Source organism: Bactrocera neohumeralis, chromosome 5 (assembly GCF_024586455.1).
Source record: "Bactrocera neohumeralis isolate Rockhampton chromosome 5, APGP_CSIRO_Bneo_wtdbg2-racon-allhic-juicebox.fasta_v2, whole genome shotgun sequence".
NCBI lineage: Eukaryota > Metazoa > Arthropoda > Insecta > Diptera > Tephritidae > Bactrocera > Bactrocera neohumeralis.
Genome location: NC_065922.1, coordinates 19886394 through 19907783, shown reverse-complemented (window position 1 = coordinate 19907783; position 21390 = coordinate 19886394). Strand labels below are relative to the sequence as shown.

The following is a 21390-nucleotide window of genomic DNA, read 5'->3' as shown; positions in this document are numbered from 1 at the left end:
TGTTAAAAAGGAAGTTTGATATACCTGAGGTATTATGACTATTGGATTCTCTTCCATCTCCAGTATCTTGTCTTGTTTCTTGTCGCGGTTGAAAATGTCGGAAATCTTTTTGTAGGCCGATGAACCGCTTGACGAGCTCGACACAGACGAACTGGGTGAGAAACTCTTATCGCTATTGCCATTAGCAAACTTCTGTGGATTCTCTTCTCCCATGGGACTGCCGCGATGTGTCAATTCACAATTGGCCTCCGCAGCCAGCTTTGAGCTCTCCTCATCGCCATTCTCCGCGGCGCTATCCTCATTCGTTTCGTCAATGTCACAAGTCAATTGTTTGATGCGCTCTTCGAGTGAAATATCGGATTTGACAGCTTTTTTCCTAAAATAAGTGCAAGAAACCCAAGTTTACTTCATTGAATAAGCGAGAAAGGAAGGAAGGGAGGGATAAAAAAAGTGAAACACTTACTTGATCAACGACCGTCGCAATATATTACGCTCAATGCTACGTCTTATGGTATCTGTATCACCGCAGCCGGGCAGATTTGGCACCAAACAACCAGCACGCTTGGACTCGTCGAACGCGCGTAATGCTTCCGAAGTCAGCACCGGTGTTTGGTGAGCGACGCTTGGGAACAACTGGCGTACGGCGGAATTGGGACGTAATGCGTTGTTGAATAATGTGGAATGTTTCTTGATCGGTATGAGTTCGTTTATCTGATTCTCCCCTTCAGCGGCGTCGCCAGTTGTCTGACCCTCGCCGTCAACGGCCAAATCTTCAGTGACGAAGCGTACCGAACGCTTTGTAGTGCCGCCCTCATCTTCCGATGTGGTATTGTTTTGGTCATCCGACTGCAAAGATGTGAGTACGGAAGTTTTAAGTATTTTGAAAGAATAAAAAGATGTTAACGAATTTTATAACAACATTATACCTTAAATAGAAGATGTATAGATATAAAAAAGGTATAAATAAAAACTCAGAAACTGGGTTATCTTAATCTCAAAAACTCAGTGTGGTGACCGCTCCTTTTTCTGACCTTAGATCGCCGTGAAATATTTTTCCTTTTATTTTTGTTCTTTTATCTTTCTAAAGGGGTTCACCCGACTATGACTTTTTGTATCATCTTAACATTTTCAAAAGAAACGCCTCCAAAGAATTCCAAAAAGATATAATTTTACAGTTTTGTTGGGAACAACGATATATAAAACTAGAGTTAGTGAGAAGACACTAATAAATTAGATACGGTTCCGATGAATTCGATATTTCTGATATTACGGGATCGCTTTCATGAATGCTCTCCAAAGCACTCGCGACTTGAGTCACATGACACGGTTGATCGGTCGTAATATTGAAGATCTAAGCATGTTCATCTTCATGAGAGTATTCGATAGAGATATAGGAAGAGGAATATATCGATACTAAAGTCCATTCTGTCGATTGTAATATAATACGGAGGATGGAGTTATGTGTAGAAGTTCACGCAAGTGAGGAAAGCTCTCTGATTGACATATACTTGGGAGTGGCCAGAAACGATTATTTAACATACGGCTCAAGTAGCTCCCAACTTCCGGTCTTAGCTAAGTACCTTCTGACTAGCCAAAGTACATCCGTTTGAAAGAAAGTGAGAAGGCGAGCCATCTTTCCCCAGTGCTGTGCGCTGGGTTTGAGACCCGCCACGTGAAAAACGTCCCCAATGAAAAGGATAAATCGGCCATAATCGCGTAAGCGGTGTCTACGCCAGTAAAGAAAAAGAAGAAAATATGATGTAGATTGTAAGACAATGGCAACATCCTATATATTGAACCTTTTGACCGTGTCGAAAGAAAAATTTTGCTAAAGACCTATGAATCTCTTCTTGTTGGCAACGTAAGACATTCATAAGAATAGCTACATACTCGTATATGATCTGTACAGTGATGTTAACATTGTTATGCGGCTGAGGTGTCCAGAGCAAGTCATCAGAATGGATCCAGACTCCGAATCGAAGTGTTTAAGCTTTTACAAGAACTTGGATACACGTGGTTCTTTGACTTGGTGTCAAATTTATTAAAAAAAGAAAGACTCGACAGAAAACACATAGCACGAACGTCACTTTTTCCAAGAGATTACATAGACTTTGCTAGACAGAGTCAGAGTATAACCGTCTGATATTAGTTACTATAGAAATAGCAGAGCTGGATAGTGTCGAGTATATTCAACTTCACCCCAGACTATACAGGCTTTACTGCAGCTACTGTTATTAAAACTTTAGTAGATATCTATTCTATTTTTCTTTCTGACATTCTTAGTGTTACCAACTTTCGATAGTTGGCAGTTATTGATTTGGTGAGTCTTCTCAAATTTTCAAGGATCGATGCTAAAAGTCAAAACAGGAGAACAGGTAGAAAGTTTATCGAGTTCTGAGATCATCTCCATAAAACGATAGAACTCATATTTCCCTGCCTAAATCTTAAAGATTCGTTTAATATTAACAGACATATATTCTTTTAGAATAACACTTAAAAGATAATTAAAACATTTACAGAAATATTATATAGCAAACTCTGCATTCCTTACCTGTGACATTGAGTCCTGCTTCCACAATTTGCCGCCCTTCAGAATGCCGCTAATTTGTGTGGGTGACGACTCCTTGGGTGGTATGGGTGGCGGTTTCTCCTCATCGTACACCTCACCGGCCACAGCTGACGCCGGTTGTGGTTGCTGCTGTTGCTGTTGTTGTGCTGGCATTGGCTGACCGGCTGCGGCAGCCACAATAGCACCGGGTTTGGCCGGTAATGCTGGTGGCAAGAGATCCGTGGCGCCCGTTACATCCTCGCTGGCTTCACGCACGATGCGCCGCTCCGTTACTGTGGTCATAGTGGTAATAGTTTCAACAACAAAACGTTTATTCTTCTTGGCATTCAAACGATTATCCTTTCTATCTTTGACTTTATTACATAATATGCGTTCAAGTCAAATATGTACGAATGTTTACGATTAACGATTACAACATAATTACAGCACAATTACATGTACGAGATATTTATTTATTTTTCATTTTTTTTTTGTTTTTGTTTTTCAAATATATTTTGTTAGTATTTGTTGTGTTAGTAAGACAGTAATATTATTATTATTGTTTTTTTTTTAATTGAAAATTGGTTAGTTCGGTTAGTTCAGTTGGTTAGTTTTCGGTTAGGAGCGCATATATGCAGACATGAGCGCAAAGCGAGTTCACCGCGTCGCCCACAGTGGTTTTGGTTGTTAGTAGCGGTGGTGCATATGTAGCGGATCACCCCCACAAATGTGATTTGGCAGCATAATGAGAATTACATACATACAAACATTACGAATAACTACATACCATATATTTGCACTGCATATGTATGTACGTATGTATGTTGGGTGTGAAAAGCGCGTTAATTATACATATTTACATGTATGCAGGTGTGTATGTATGCGGCGCATGCAGTTGATTGCGGTATGCGTAATGCGAAATTGGGAATGCAACTCTGTTATGAATGCTTCATTAAATGGCTTATGCGCTATGTTTATGCTTATGCTTATGCGTTTGCGTTTGCGTTTGTGTTTGTATGCTAATGCTTATGCGCTCATTTGCAGCATGGAAATTACATATACATATTTATGAAATCGCGCATTAGTCTACAACAAAAAAGTGTCGGTTGAAAAAGCAAAGCGAACGAAAATTATAGTGTAACTCAATTAAGCTTGCCAAAAGCGCAAATTATAGATCAATGCTTCTTCTTCTACCTCGCTTACTGCGATTTTTGCGTTATTTATATTATGGATAATGAGATATTATGATTTTTCAGTAATATTTTGTTAGTTTAAGCTTTTATTTATACAAATAGGTAGCTATTCAGGTGTGCATACCGGAAACTAAACAAACAAATCAGAGATCAATGGCGCTAGTAATACGGATCGTAGCATTGTAAACGGGCGATTGGGTTATGTGATTAGAAATATTGAAATGTCGTGCTAAAAAACAGTTTTGTGATTGTTCGACACAGTATTGTTTGAGAATGTGTCAAAAAAGGGCACCAGAAAAGCGAAAATACTCCATATTTTACAAATTTTCTGCAGTGAAGGCGAAAATGCAAGCTAGTCCGCTGAAACTGTAAATAATGTTAGGGTTTTGAATCAGTATGTGTAATTTTAGTTTCGATTCCGTTCCGGTACTTTTGATTTTAAAGTAGCACCACTCTGTGGAAGACCAATTGTTGAAAATATCGATGAAAGAATGGATATCATCAAGACCGACTATCATGAAAGTACTGTTTCGATTACCCTAGCTCCTGGGTTTTTTGCACAAAAACTCGTTTGGGAGCATTTAAATAAGACCAGATAGCAAACAAGCTCAATATATGGATACCACACGAGTTAAGTTAAAATAACTTGAGCGACCGAGTTTCTAACTCCGTACCGCAATAAAATAGTTGCACTTCTGGCATCAAAGGATCGTGGACGAAGAGCGGCAAGATAGCGCAAACGGTGACGACTGACCGATAGGAAGATTAATTGGCAGAATCATCTTTGTGAAAGCAACAAACTCCTAATTCGTACGACGATTGAATCGTCTGAAGTTTATTGGGGCCAGCTTTGGTCAAAGAAGAAAAATTGTGTTTCATCATGACAACGCCCTGCATTTCTATTGTGAGTTCTTTACATCCATTATAGTCGCTGACATCAAATTATGGCAAATATATTTTATCGAATGTTCTTAGAAGTAGAGCGGCAGTAGATGTAGTGGGTGCCAGAAAGCGGTTGCATATACTATACTGGCTTCCAGGCCGAAATGCCATTCGCCTGACTACCCAACCAGTACGAAAAATACGGTACTCATTAAAAACAATTATAGTTTTCGAAAGAGCTGACAGACTGATCAGTGCAAGATGGTATACCTTAATTCATTCCTTAATCGCAAAGATCATGTGCAAGAGTCCCGAAGATAAACACGCAAGTGTTTTACTGTCTCAAAGGGACTACAGGACCAGTGTTGACTGGTCAGAACCTACTAGCATCACATACGAACAAGATGAGCATAAGAAACGACGATACATGCAGAAACTGCAGGGAAGTAGGCTCGAGAGAGACGCTGGAACACATATTATGCTTATGTCCAGCATTATCTATAACTCGTCTTTGATATCTAGGCGCTTCGCACTTCAAGGAACTAGATCCAGTATAAAAATTAGTTATCAAGTGGCTCTTAAAGTTCGCAAAAAGCGTTAAAGCGTTGTCTAAAATTTTGTATTTCTAACCAAACTTGGTTTGCGGAATCGTTGCGAATGTTGGAAAAGGTTTATGGTGATTCAAAACCACAAGCCTAAAAGTGGTAAAAAGTCTTAACTTCAACCTCTTCTACTGATGAAAATATAAAAAAAGTGAAGGATTGGTGCTTGAAAATCGTCAGGCAAGGATTAGAGAGATGGTAAGTTAGCTCTAAATGTTACGCGAGTTCGCTCAAAAATCAAGGTGATGCTCATTGTTTTTTGGATATTCGTGGCTTGGTGCATCATGAATTTGTTTCGAAAGGAAGGAGGAGTCAGAACATACGTGACAACATCCGTCGAAAATGACCGGAGTTATGGAAGAAAATTAATGGATTTTACACGATAGTAATGCACCATCGCATCGAGCCACGATTGTGACCGAATTTAAAGCCAAAAATGCAATGCATACCATCGTTCAACAATTGTAATCACCAGACTTGTCTCCGGGTGATTTTTCAGTCGATCGAATAGATAAAACAAAATTCGCTGAAGCAGTTGGAAGCCATCCCAAAAAGTGTTTATGAAAAGTGTTTCGATAGCTGGAAAAATCGTTGGCATAAGTGTATTACATCTGGTGGGGATTGCTTTGAAGGCGACAAAATAAATACTGATTTTTCAATATTTAGCGTGTTTTTTACAATTTCCGAATACTCTTTTGTCACAATGTATATAAAGGAATCTATAATATGAGGTATTTACAGAACTAATATTAATTTCCTTTTTTGTATGCGTTATTATGGCTTTTAAGTTTCTCAGTTGGAACTCATATCTGTTGCAATATTTAGCTCTTCAAACTCTATTTAACTTAACCTCAATGTGATCGAAAGTATTTAAGGTCATTTTCTATAACGATTTTACACAAATATTTCGCACTCTTTGTCATTTGCATTAGTGACTCAGCGCCAAATAACAGTAATAATAAAGCAAAAATACGCATGATAATTGAAATGAAAGCACCTAATGCCAACAAATACGAATACAAAGCGAAGCAAAGCATATTATGCATAGGTGTCTAAGTAAATGACATATTTACAAATATACAAAAGAAATAACAATGTACGAGTATGCTACGAATACATATACAATATACATCAGAATATGGCATATATAACTACAGTTAGGTAAGTAGGAGAGAGGTCATATTTCATTTCATACCTGGCGATGGCTTATACTGCGATTGTAGAACGTATTTGGGACGTTCTTCGCCGGCGATGATTTCTTTCTGTGTGATGCGACGTTCGGGTGAACTGGTGTGTAATGGCAACAGTGCAACGGCCGACACGCCGAGTGGGGTGAGCTCCTCTTGGCATTGTGGCGAAGTGCATTCTACGTTACAGTACGAGCGCGCGAAAAAAAGAAAACGAAACAACAACAACAAAAACAAAGAATGAATAGGTGAAATCAAAAGTTGTGACACAATCAATGGTTGCTGTACGCATTTGTGCATATGTACATATGTATGTATGTATGGTTAGCTTAAAGGTAATGCTAATGAATATGGGTATATATTATATGTATGTGTGTGTGTAAAAAAGTCGATATGTAAATATCTAGAGAATTTAGCGTGTATAAAAATGGTGGTGGTTGTCTAAATATTTACAATTTAAGCGGGATGGAAAAGGAGACTAAATATGACGCAGTGTTGTTGTTTTTTATACAACAACAAACGCATTTCAAAATGAAATTGCTACTGCAATTGATGGATGCACAATTGACGGACTGAATATTTCAAATTTTTTACATCCCCTCTCAGGGCGCACACACACACACACTCTAATATGTATATATATACATACCTAGATACATATATACATAGGTGCATATGTGTGTGTTCAGTTTAAATGCTAATTGTTGCATACAATTGCCGCGCGTTTTTGAATTTTTTATGCTCTGCGCTTGCACACGTGCGCAGCAATAAACGAAAATGAACGCTTCAATGAACGAGTGATTGAGTGAACACGCGTTGCTGATATGCTTCTCCCCCAAGCCGAAATAAAAAAATGTAAAATTTTTAAATCAAACATGAAAAATAGAAGTGCATTTCTGAGCGGAACTCTGCTTGAAGGCATCTGCCTGTGATGTCACGCAGTTGAGGCGTGGCCGTTGGGGCTTACGCGTCATTAAGGCAATTTCGGCAAATGATTTTCAGGGTTTGGTTAGCTCGTGTCACAAGTGACTCTTGTCCGGCGCGCAGCTGAAGCGCAATTTTACGCTTCTAAGGGTCAGGGCAAAAACAAAAAAAAAATTAACTTGCAATCTGTTGGCTTTCATAAAGTACATACTACTCTTTTTCGTATTTATGTAGTGGAAGTGGGTGCATTTACTTCAGTTTGACATTCCTGCATAAAGTACAGTGTGTTTCACGAAAAATTTTTTTCTCTGACGGGGCCCATTTCTGGCTTAATGGCTTCGTCAACAGACAAAATTGGCGTTATTGGGCAGAGTCAAATCCACGTAGGGCTTAGGAAACGCAATTGCATCCCCGTTCAGGCACTACTTCTTTAGAATGGCGACAGAAAAGGCCATTAACATCAATAGCGATCGTTATAACACGATGTTGACTGATCTTTTTTCCCGGAATTTGATGAAATCGACGTTGACGATTCCTATTTCCATCAAAACCGTTCGGCATCTTATGTTTCACGTCAAAATATGGACCCATTGCGTGCACAGTTTGGCGACACGTTAGTTTCAAGAAATTGTCCAATTTGGCCGATATTTTGCCCTTTTTGATCAGATTTTTTTTTTCATTTTAACATCTCGTCGTTCTTGTTTATATCGATTGATAGAAATCATAACCGATAAACTGATTTCGCTGAAGATTTAAGGAAGCTTTAAGGACACCACCAGGCCCACAAAAGAGCAAGATTTAAATTATTCTTCCAAACGGCTTAACAGATCGACTTGAAATTTTCACACGACCTTCTAAGATATATTTATCGAAGGAGTACGATTTGTAATAATTTCGATTTTTAAGCCACACTGAAGTATTAGCTCGATCAAAATAATCGACTTTATTGGGGTGCATGGACTTATTGAGAATTAGAAGACTGTCAATGACAATGACTGGCATGATTATTTTTTAGCGAAAAGCTTAGCATTTATTTAAATGAAGAGATTCTCAAATACTACTGTGATCAAATTGAAAGGTGAATTTTGTCCATTTCATCTCCTTCAAAGTAATCTCCTCCCGCTCCAATACACTTATGCCAACAAATTTTCCAGTCACCATAGCACTTGGAAAAATCCTTCCATGAGAGCCTTCTTCGATTCAGCTTTTATATCCTCAATTGAGTGATAACGGTGTCCTCGGCGTGGTCATGTGAATCAGGCGAATGCGGTGGCTGCGGCACGATATTCGTTGAAAATGTGGCGAAATGATCACGAATAACCAATACAGTAAGAGATGGTGCATTATCGCACTTCTTTGTTCAATAAGTTTAGACATAGTAAAAATCGAAGAATACACTTTTAGAGCCTCACAAAACGACGCATATCTCAAATACTAATTAATATTTTGACGTGAAATTCAGCATAGATGTCACTAACAGTACTTCCAACTTACACAAAAAAAATTTACCGATTCGGAAAACGCGTGAAGTATAAATTAAAAATTCACCTTTCAATTTGATCACAGTAGTATCATAAATAAAGCAACCTTTGTACAAGAAAGCTTTTTCCAATAAGTACAGAGACATGTTTTATAGTTTAGTGATAGGTGTTGCAAGTAGATGTACTTTTTTCAAGAGTTTTTTTTTTGACAGATCCTGCGTGAGTCGTGTCAAGTTCTCATGTTATGTTTTTTCGGTATTTCATCATGGAGAGACTTACGCCTGAAATCCTTCAACTTTATTGCGAAAATTCACGTTTTGTAAAGAATCTGTTTCGTGCACTTCACTCAACTTATGGTCGACATAACCGGCCCACTGAGTGTACTGTTCGCAACAATATCACCCATCTTGAGACCGAACATTCATTATTGGGTAATATTAGACCGCATAGACTACGCCCTGCACGCAATAAATAAAAAAAATAGCGCTGGTAGCTCAGGGTGTACACGAAGATCGTGGAAGATCTCGGCGACATTTAATTTCAACAAGATGGCTCCACTTCCCACACATTGCATCAATCAATGGATTTATTAAGAGAACACTTCGGTGAGCAAATAAAACGGATATATGAAGACTAAAGTCTATACGAACAATCGATTCAAGCCAAAACATCACGCGTGTCATTCGCCAGTTATAAGGCGAAATGCTCGAACGCGTCATCGAAAATTGGACTCAAGGGATGGATCATCTTAGACGTAGGCGCGGGCAACTATTGAAAGAGATGTTCTTCAAAAAATAAATGCCAAATAATGGTCTCTCAAATGATATTACATAAACATTCCCGATTAAATTTGAAGTTCCTGTGTTTTTTCTTTAAAAAGTAGGGAACCTCGAAATGGATCACCCGTTATATGCTAGCATGCTGTCTACAGTTCTATCAAAAGGCTAACTAGATAACAGTTTCACAGCGCAGTTGCTTCGGCGAAACTTTTCAAAGGGATATGAGGTTAGAATTCAAATTTAACAAAATAAAAAGTAAATGATAAAATCAACCACTCTGCTGCGTTACTGCGGTGGCTTTTAAAAAAGGGTTATAAGTGCAATGAAGCATGACATCATCGAAAAAAAGGCTAGCACACATATCCTACCCTTAGAAAATGCATGCACACACTATTTCATGTATACAAGTTCTGCACCAAAAAGTACTAGTTCCGAACTAATACGCTTACAGTGAACTAAAGCTCTTCCTTATTTTGCAAACAAAAATATCACTCCCTTGGAATTGGTCTTTGAACTGCCACCTCGCTTATTAACCAAATCTCTTCTTTACTGAAATTACCATAAAGGATAACTCTTAACTCTTTCTAACCTCAATCTACATTTCCGTATTTGCATAGCAAATTATCTTTCAAATGCATACAGACATAGCAGTAGGGTCTTTTACTAAATAAGAGAGAGTTGAAGATAAAACAAAACTGTGTCGAATTTCGATAAACTCCAGCATATGGGGATCAGAAAATTTGTTTGTTTATAGGCTCTTGAAAAGTTCCAAGAAGATCCGACGTTTTCGAGCCAAATTTTTTTTTACCTATTTCTGGACTATTTCATAACGGATTGACCATCTGAGTCGCGGCAAACATTTGAAAGGGATAATCTCCAAATAATAAATGTCAAAGAGTGTTCTTTCGAATAATTCCCCATGAAATTTGTGTGTTTATTCTTTGAAAAAGTAGGGAACCTTGAAATTAATTTTTTGTTACCCATTTTATTTTTCGTAACAACCATGCATTTTCAATTACCTTCTTAATTACTTTTACTTTCACAGATTGGCAACCCTTTTCGCTCACTCTCACATACAATTTATCATCATATACTTATATGTCAATAGCTCAATCTATATTTGTGAGCGCCATATTTGTTTTTGTTAGCATTTACTGCTATGCGCAAATCATAAATCAATCAATTAGCGAATGTCGATTTGTTGATTTTATAATCGAAGCGAAACAATGACGCTGCGCAAATCTATTCATGTCAGTCAACCGAAATTAACTGCAGCCAACTTTGTGTGGGTTTATTTGTCTTTTTCTTCTCCTTTTTGGTTTCCTTCAATTCTTTAGAAAAGCACAAGGTCAAAGCGAAAAAAGTTTATTAGATGCTGCTACATACGAACGAATCTCATACATACTTGTATGTATGTACCGTATATGCGCATATGAGAATTTCCATTGGTGAATATACTAACCAAAAAGTTTTTCCTTTATGCGCCTAAAACGATGCTACACTTATGCCTAAATACGTATGTGGGCTTATGTGCTATGGAATTTTACTACGACGTAAAATCATATGGATGGAGGATGGTCATGTGTAGAAGTTCACGCAAGTGAGGAAAGTTCTCCGACCGCCATTCACTTGGGAATGGCCAGAAACGATTCTTTTACATATGGCTCAAACAGCTCACGACTTCCGGTCTTAGACCAAGTATCCTCTGGGCAGCCAAAAAACATCCGTGTGAAGGCTAGCTAAAGTGAAAAGGCGTAACATCCTTCTCCAAAATTGGATGGAAAACACCCTCAATGAAAGGAAGAAAAAAAGACTTGCTGTTGTAAACTCGGCTATAACCGAGTAAGCGGTGTCTATTACAATAAAGAAGAGGAAGAAGTATATACTATGGATTTAATACATGTATTTCTATCAAAAAATCAAGAGCTAATTGGATTTTCCTATGTTTACAGTTATTGAGAATTGAGTTATTGATCTCGATTACCAAAAAGGACTTCCTAACGACCTCTGTTCTGACAAAAATCTTACACTTACATATATCCTTGATATGACTCTAATAAACAAAAATGGTTAGATCGCTAAGGAACTGTTCATAAACTCAAAAACTCTTTTTTGATACTGTAATGAGTATAACATCCACTTATCAAGTCTTAGTCTTCATATACCATACATATGTCCTGCAAAAAAACGGGTCCTAACAAGACACTAGGCCTTTTGCTTTGCATGGTTATTCAAACTTGTTCTTCTAACATAACTTTTCTTACGATCTAATCTCCTCGAATTTCTTATCGATGAACGCCCCCGATTTCTAATGACCAATCGAGATCTGTACAACTAAGGGACTCGTTCGCGCTTATACTGGCATTCGGACAGATAGACATGGCTAAATCGGTTCAGCTCGTCGGCTGTTCATTTTTATATATGTACACTGTTTTCTTCTGACTATAACCAGATACCCTGTAGGAATCTCGTGAAATATGTCCGAAGGGAGTCGCAAAGGAACATAACACTAATACCACTTTGGAGCTCCTTACTTTAAATCGATGTTTGCTTAACCACTTTTATTAAATATTTGGCGGCTCTTGAACTGGTACTAAACCTGCCAGTGCCTGCAAAATCGGCGGGACAACTACTGGCTGCAGAAGAATTTACATATAGGACCTTCGGGCATAGCTCGGTGGGTGCTGGCGGTTGGGCAAACACCGACTTCATGATGCCACTTTTCAACTATGAATGAAGGTTCAAAGTAAACTTAGAAAAAAGATGGCTGGCTTAAAAGTATGTTCGCTGAGCGCAACACTCTAAACATTTATACAGATACAGATGGCTCGAAAATGGACGATGGTGCGGGAATATACTGCCCAGGGTTAGCCAAGTTTCCGGTCCACTGCAATACATTTTAAACTGAGGGCTTTGCTATTGCGAAAGCCGCGGAGCTGTCCCCGAATGCACCTGCAGGCAATTTGGAGTCCAACTGGCTACGTAGACAGCCAATCAGCAATCAAGGCAGTAACCTCGTATCGCATATCGGCCAGAAGTGTCTTGGGAATATGGGCAGTAGTGGAAAGTGTGTTCACTTCTACTGGGTGCCGGGCCATGAAGGCCTTATTACTGTCTGGTCGCGATACCCGCCCGCATAATGGGACTGACAGATCGAGAAGACTACAGAAAATCTCCAGTGCAAGGAATCAGGAAAGCAATGAAGCATCTCTTGTACACTTGTCTCGCATTGGCAAAACTACCCTGTAAGCATCTGGGATTCCCACTGGAGTAGGTATCAATAGTGAGGCCGCACAGTCTATTAAAATTGCGTCCTAAAGGCTGACTACTCCTCATGGACTTAGCAACTGAACGCCATCTGATATAGCAAAGAACCAAAACTGGTCTATGTGGCTTATTGGACCACCAGATTAACGAAACCTAAATATTTCTATTATTTATATATGTATATCTTTCAGACCTTTACACCGCCCTAAAGCGAAATATCGCAAACAAAATTTCACCAAAATTCGATTAGAAAATACTTGGCGTTTCGTTATCACTGCCAATGTTGCCAGCGGACAAAATAAAAGCATAATTAAAATACTCCAGCAATATATTCAAAATAGATTGCAGCCGGTCTCCAGTGAGTGTTTGAACTGCGCTCTTCATGGAAAATAAAAACTTGAAAATAAATTATTCCCCCAACAGCGGAATGCCGTTATGGCCAGATTCTGTGCTCATTTATGGCGGAGACTGCGCTGCTTGTGATGTGAGCAAAAAAAAAAACACAACAAAAGCAACAACGTTCAAATCCAACGGCATAATTTGCGATTAATTGAAATACCGTGCCACTTGTACGTTCACCTCTGCCAGCCAGTTGGCAACACGCCTGTCCATAGCAGATGCCAGCGGAGGAAGTGCAGCAGCCCGGTGTGGGTGCAGCCACCGAAGCAGCCAGCGCACAATAATCACAGACTAGACTGAGCGACTCGATTGCTAATGCGGCGGGAGACCGGCTGACAAAGTTGTGAGCTCGTCGTGCTGCTCCGCCAGCTCTAATGGCACATCATAATTTGCCAACAAAGTCGGCTGAATGTAGTCAGACTAATTGCATTGTCACCGCAGGTATCTAACTTAACCACATGCTCGAACTTCCATTAGTACACACACACACACACATACACTCAACCTCGACACACACAGGCATGAGCACAGATGGAAGCAGCACTCAACTGTTGTTGGTGCGCTCGTGTGCCAACATCCGGTGATTTGCGACGGCACAGACACCTTTCGGTTTACAGGTGTTTGTGCCACAACAACAACAACTAAAATAAGTAGACACCGTAAAATAGAAATGCGATAGGCTAGAATTGCTGGGTAAAGAGTGGTGTGGAGTGTAAAGTCATTAGTTAGATTGGTGTATTTACCTGTATCCTGGAGCTGCTTGGCCGCGCACTCGGCACATTCGGCGCACTCGGTGCAAACGCCAAGCGAGTCGTCGTCAGGCGAATGTTGTTGCGTCTGCTGATGGTGTTGCTGCTGCTGCTGTTGTTGGTGCAGTTGTTGCGCTTGCTGTGCTATTTGTTGTTGTTGTTGCTGCTGTGCTTGCTGCTGCTGATGTTGGTGATGCTGGCTGAGCGTTGCGCTGCCGACTGGCGGCGGCGGTGGCGGTATCTGGTTGTTGTTGCGCGCAGCCAACATGGCGGCCCTTTGTTGCTGCAATCGCTGTATGACCTGCAGCTGTTGAATGTGCTGTGCGCCGAAGATGTGTCCGCTTAGCGCGCCGCCGAGCGTGTTCTTCAAGCCATTGTCCTTGTAGCCGTCGGGTGGACTCAGTGCGGCCTCGTCAACGAACTCAATGGGTGGCGCATATTTGGGACTCTGTTGGAAAGAGAAAAAAGAGACAACGAAGTGTGTTTATAATGTCGAATAAATGTCAAAATAATAATTTGGAGTTAAACTACAAAAGATATCAATTATTATAGAGAGCTATCTGCTTATGAATATGAAGGTGTTGGTGACATTGAGTACTCTATACAGTCTATAGAATGTCTGAGGACGAGTAAATAAATTATTTTTCAGTCCTAATCGGAAAAAACTCCTTTCTCCGCAGGCTATTTGACTTTGTTCACGGTAAAAGTCTAATTTCACACACCTTTTGTCCGCTTCTTCTTAATTATTTCCTGTTTTCTACAATGAAAGTTCTTGAATCTTTCACCGAATCCTCCTGAATAACTTAAAAAGTCTACTCGTCTGATGTTAACATGTTCTGCGGTTCGGTTCGGTATCTAATATTCGTACGATTTACCAAGAGATGGCTTACTTGATTAATATTTCATTATTCCCATATGCCAAACAAGCATTGGAAAGCTGCTGTCGTGTCATTCGTTTGAAGCGTAAACAATTTTTTTAGACTCAAATATGTCGAACTTGGTTACAGAAAAAGTGTATTTGAAAGAGTTCTTCTTCATTACTTTAATATAAAGAAAGTCAAAAGCCATTGTATATTGGTAAAAGCGTACGGTGAACATACTCCAACTAAGTAGGTTCTGAACGTTCCAGAAGTGATGTACACGACTTAAAAGTGGTGAATATGACTTTGAAAACGAAGCACGTCTTGGACGACCAAAAGAGTTTGAAGATGATGGAAGCATTAATCGATGAAGATTGTCGCCAAACATAAGAAAGCTCGCAGAATCTTTGGGAAGGTACTCAAGCAGCTGTTTCAAAGCGTATAAAAACAGCCGGATGCATTCAAAAGCAAAAAAAATGTCATATCAATTGAAGCCAAAAGACATTGAAAGTCGATTTGCATGTAAAAATGGTGTTTAAACGATACAAAAATGTCGTTTTGACGTCGGATTCTCATTGTTGATGAAAAATATATCCATTACGACAACCCTAAATGTAAAATATCATGTGTAAAACCTGTCCAACTAGGCAAATCAACGGCAAAGTCGAATATCCATGACGACATGGTAATACTCTGCAATCGGTGGAGTCAAATGATATAAATCAGCACTTATGAATATATTAAACCGGGTGAAACCATTAGTAGAAAACACTGCCGACAACAACTCTTCAAATTGCTACAAGCGAAGTGCTCGAAATTCGTGACAATGCACGAGGCAATCATTTTTCATCATGACAACGACGTTTCGTTGCAAAACCGGTTAAAAACTATTTGTATACAGCGGTTGAGAGATTCTGCCTCATCCGTCTTATACACCAGATCTTGCTCCTTCTGACTATAAATCCAATAATTACCAGAAAAATGAGAAAATGTTAGAGTTTCAAATATTTTAAACGTTTAAATAAAAGCTGAAATTACAAACAAAACTACACGATAGACTCAATATATACATATATCATACAAGTATAACATATCTGACACATTAAACAATTTTTAAAACCTTTATTTGTTATAAAGTGTTAGAGTTGTTTCTCGAGAGAATGACTGAACGTTGAAGTACTTTACCGGAAAAACTACTAACTAAACTAGTAATCTGTAAGTATTTTAACGATATGGCCAAATCAATGAAACACTAAAATTATAGTTCGAATACCAAAACTAAACCTTAGATAACCATAATACAATTCAACACAAAAATAAAGTAAAGTGATAGGTCGAACTAAAGGTAGCGTTATTGAAGAAGACAAAGTTGTTTGTATAGTTAGGAATCTCGATATTTTTCTCCAAAATTTTTAACAGTATCAACTAACTTTCATTTTTTAATTATATTTGGACATGTTTTTAATTTAGAACTGCCTTATTAATCTTGTCGATTTTTATAATAATATAATTTTATAAAATCGGGTATGTGGGAAAGGTTCTGCGGATCATTCTGAACAATTTTGTCTGAAAGACTATGGATCTAAAACTGGTTTCGAGCCAGCGATTTTAAGGCGAAGTTTAAAAAGGCTGAATAATCGGTTGTAACTGACCGATGTGGCCAATTCCGAAATTGATCAATAAAATAAATTTTTATCATCCCTAAAAAACTTCGCCGCACAGAGGCGGGTGCGTGCGTATCTTGACTGCAACAGTGGTGCGAATCAATGTTAGGACCTCGGAGCGTACGCACATCTAAAACACTGGAGAAGTGTCTTCCGTCTACCACAACACGATCGATCTGGTTGGTAGCTCTGGAGACAGCCAGGTAACTTAAAGAATTTTCCTATGCTGTAATATAGTACTACAGTTAACCATATTTCGGGCTTCGGCGAAGCCTTTGGGAGTATTTGATGGAATACACACCGGGGCAAGCAGAGAAAGAGGAAAACTTCCACTTAGTTTGAAAGGCAAAAAAAAAAGCCTCAAAAATTCTAAACCCGGTTTAGACCTATAGTACCTTAGACAAAGTTCAGATTAATCCGAATTTGCCGAGCACACGATTTTTCTATTTTTTCGCCTGTTTGTAAATCAACTAAGCTCCAATATTGAAGATTATTATATTAAATATAGTAGTCTTTAAATAGTTTAATATCCTGGTGGGAAAATTTCATGGAAGCATCAAACTCAGTTGAAATCCATCCAATACTTTTCTAGAAAAGCGCGTTTTCAAATCTTTGTCGGTTATCGTCCAACAGACGAATATACACTGAGATCTTGTAGTATTCTTCGCAAGTTTTCACATAGAAATTTTCGTATTTTATTTTCCCCATTTCCCTATTAGAGCCTAATAAATATCTGATTGATGGCTGGAGATAAAATTTTTAATATTTAAAATGCTTTTAGGTAGAAAGAATAAAGACCACATTGAATATTCATATATAGACAAATACTCGTAATAGATCTTCTTTTAACATAATTTTTGAAAAACATGTTAGAAAAGTGATCATACTCGTATATCGTCACCTAAAATGCAAAATAACGTATAATCAAAAAATTCGAAATTGAGTATCTTATTGATTACGATTCACTACTTCAAATTACATTCATATGTAATATGACATTTGTCCAACATTTTCAGGTTCTGCGCTCAAATAGTATAAACCAGTTTTAACCAATATAAATTTTTTTCACTCTTGTTCCATTTTATTTCGTGTTTCATTCACGCCACTGTAAATTTTCGAAAATGTTGTTACGTTATTTTGCATTTTAGGTGACGATATGTAGATGTCATATCTCACACAGAGGTGAGAGAACCAGGTTTATCTTTTTGTAGTTTTTTCTGAAGACCCATGTTTAAGTACGAGGGAGTTCAGTAGCGACTATAGCAGCCACAGATCATGTTTGTGGAACTAAATTTATCACACTAAACTCTTATCTTTCGTAGGATCAAAAACATTGCGAAACCTTTCACGTTTCGAACTTTCATTGTTTTAGCGAAAAAAAAGTGCACCACCTTTCCCGCCACGCCTTATACAAACAATGCGTACTCACATATATATAAATATTTTTAATGTGATGTTTGCCAGTGTTTGCTTAAGTGTTGGTTGTTAGGCATCTGTGACCGGAAAATTAGGATTTCCTGTCAGGCAATTACAGTCGTATGAATTTTTGATGTTCTTCGCTGTTAGTTGACGGCGGCCAGGCCCCTACAATGGTGTTACTCAGCGACACAATGTAACGGCGAGGGCGACGTTGATGATAACAATGGGAGCGCTGCAACGGCCGCCAACGATAATATACCAAATATATGTACATAAGTGTGCATATGTGTGTGTGTGTGTTTGTAGCTGTAAACGCGCTGAAGTCATTGTACGACATTTCGCTCAGCAGGCGGATGAATGGCAACAAAATCGCCTCTGGAGCGTGTGAGAAATGCGGTGTGAGCGATGTGCCAGCCAAACTATTGTACAACGCGCACATATACACACCTACACGCTTACAAATTTTACTTAGCTTGCAAAGCTCACACATATGTATACACATGTATATATGTATGTATACTTATATGTGCATGTGGAGGTACAATGGCTGAAACGTGTTGGTCAAAACTTTTTTGCACTACTTTTCTGCCATTTTTGTTCGACTCCGAGTACATGAAAAGGGATTGCAAAGTGGCTTGGCTCTAATGTTTCTGCTATTTGCTTTGAATTGTCGTGGAATTGGCGACGGCGCTTTGCATCCCTTTCACCATTAAATATTTAACTTTATTTGCAGTTACTTGACTTGAATGATTGTCAAGCTGTTAGTAGTATATATGTACTATATGCATACATACATCTACATATTTATTCATGCATATACAATCATATAATATATGTATGTATATGTATTTCGTGTGTTTATAATATATAATTGTATTTACATAAAACGGAATGAAGATGAAATGGCAAAATCATTTCAATTACATAATTTGTCAATAAGTCTTGTTTGGCTCTCTCGTACGAGAGTAAAAGCAAATATTAGCATTTCACTTATTAACTTAACCTTTTAATGATTGTATGGACTTATTGCATTTTCGCCATTTAGTATGAAATCATATACTCTTGACCTAGTGGATCCTAGAAATCGGAAATATCAAGTGAAAGCAATGTGAATGTAATAACAAATTGTTTAAATGTCTTAATTATAGTAAGCACGAAACAACAACAATAAATAAGTGTGTTTGAACTATAAAATCATGCCACAATAATTTAAGGCATTGACAGTTTAAGGCAAGAACAGAGCTTATTTATAACTAAATATTTTTTTATACCATTAAAGCCAGCTATTAGTTAGAGATTACTCAATTTAAAGAAATTTAGTGTATGTATAGAAGGTCACTTGCGGCGAATTAATCCAAAACTAGATGATATACATACTATTATAGAACCCCCAGAGGTGATCTTGTGACTGATGCGCAGAGCATACTGAAATTGTGGAGGGAACACTTCTTCAGACTGCTGAATGGCAATGAAAGCATAACACTAGGAGATGTTGAACCCGAATCCCCAATCGATGACGATGGAGCAGACGTTCCATTGCCCGACTACGAAGAAGTTCGATTAGCAATTACCCGCCTGAAGAACAACAAAGCGGAGAGGCCGAGAGATTGCCGGCCGAGCTATCAAATACGGCGGGGAAGAACTAATAAGCATCATGTATTAGCTTCTTTGTAGAATATGGTCGAACGAAAGCATGTACGAATAGGAATTTAAGTGTGCTCTGCCCAATCCACAAAAAGGGAGGCTCCACAAACAGCGCCAACTACTGTGGGATAAGCCTCCTCAACATCGCATATAAGGTTCTATCGAGCGTATTGTGTGAAAGATTAAAGGCCACCGTCAACAAACTGATTGGACCTTATGTGTGTGTGGCTTTAGACTGGCAAATCAACAACCGACCAGATATTCACCATCCGCCAAATTTTGCAAAAGATCCGTGAAAAGAGGATCGACTCACACCATATCTACGTCGATTTAAAAGCTGCTTTCGACAGCACGAAAAGGAACTGCCTTTATGCCGCGATGTCTGAATTTGGTATATCCGAAAAACTAATACGGCTGTGTAAACTGACGTTGAGCAACACCAAAAGCTCCGTCAGAATCGGGAAGGACCTTTCCGAGCCGTTCGATACCAAACGAGGTTTCAGACAAAGCGACACCCTACTTCTTCAATCCACTGCTGGAGAAAATAATTCAAGCTGCAAAGTTGCATAGAGAAGGTACAATCTTCCACAAGAGGGTACAACTGCAAACGCGCCTCGTGTTGTTCGATAAATTGTTGCTATTTTGAATTTCGAAACACCACTTTCACAGAAACCTTCGTTCCGATTGGCAAAAAACTCGAACTCGATTTTCATAAGCTTTTCTTGAGCCGAATCATACGCCAAAAACAGGAACAGGATGCTTGTTTCCAGGTGCGGATGCATAATAACCTCCCGACCATGTTCCGAATCTTCTGACAAGTAACTATCGATGTGTGTGGAAAACAATTACTCGCCTATTAACCAAAGCTGACTCCTTCTGGGCGATTACTTTCTTCAGGCGACTCAATTGTTTATAGTGAGTCCTGGAAGAGCAGCTGATAGTAGATGGTTTCCTGCTAGTTCTACCAAACACATAGTAAATCCTTCCTGGTTGTCTATTTTGGCTTGGCCACGGTTTGCTCCAGCTCTCTGCGCTTTGACCATGATAGTTTTCTTTTCACTTTTCATCGCCAACAACCATCCGCTTCAGAAATTGATCGATTTACTGCGATTCAGCAGCGAGTCGCATGTCGTTGAATCTGTATATCCAGTTTTTTTCTTTTTCAATGTTTAGCTTCCGGGTAATCGAAACAGTGCTCGTCGGACTTTACGACTTCCAATACTCGTACTCTATCAATTATTTCAATAATTGACCTGCCAGAACGTGGAGCATTTCGACATCAAAATTACCTGAACGAAATTGATGAAACTAAAATTGCTAGTAATTGATTCTTACGGTATAAGGACAACAAACATTATTTACTTTTCAACCATTCCGTATTTTCTCTGTTTCGGTGTCCACCTTTACCGCGTACTCAAGTGTTGTACTGAGCTTTTTTAGTACAAAATATTATCTTATACATGTGAGATATAGATTACTACAGGGCACTCGAAGTGTAACCAACTTCAGACCGTTCGCGCAGCTGTCGCACTGGAATCAGCTGTTTATAAATTTGCTGAATGACAGTTCGGAGTATTGTTCACAAGTCTACAAAAGCGTTTTGACAAAAGTGAACGCAAAAAAATATATATAATAGTGTAATTGCTTTATATTTAGCTGGAAAATCACAGCCAGCAATTGTTCGTGAGCTCAAACACCTTAATGTGAATAAAGATTTTGTTTATCGCACCATCACTCGTTACAATGATACTGGTAGCATCGCAAAACGCCATGGAGGTGGTCATCAAAAGAC

At 38.7% G+C, this 21390-nt stretch overlaps 1 protein-coding gene across 1 annotated transcript in view; it reads right to left on the bottom strand.

The window, feature by feature from the left end:
* Nucleotides 1-21390, bottom strand: part of LOC126758291 (uncharacterized) — a 49548-nt gene that overhangs the window by 4986 nt on the left and 23172 nt on the right. Inside the window, exons 2-6 of the mRNA XM_050472512.1 lie at nt 14006-14459; nt 6421-6591; nt 2552-2922; nt 464-846; nt 25-376 (exon numbers count right to left, since the gene is read on the bottom strand). Coding sequence (XP_050328469.1) covers nt 25-376; nt 464-846; nt 2552-2922; nt 6421-6591; nt 14006-14459 — 1731 coding nt within the window. The remainder of the gene's footprint in view (nt 1-24; nt 377-463; nt 847-2551; nt 2923-6420; nt 6592-14005; nt 14460-21390) is intronic.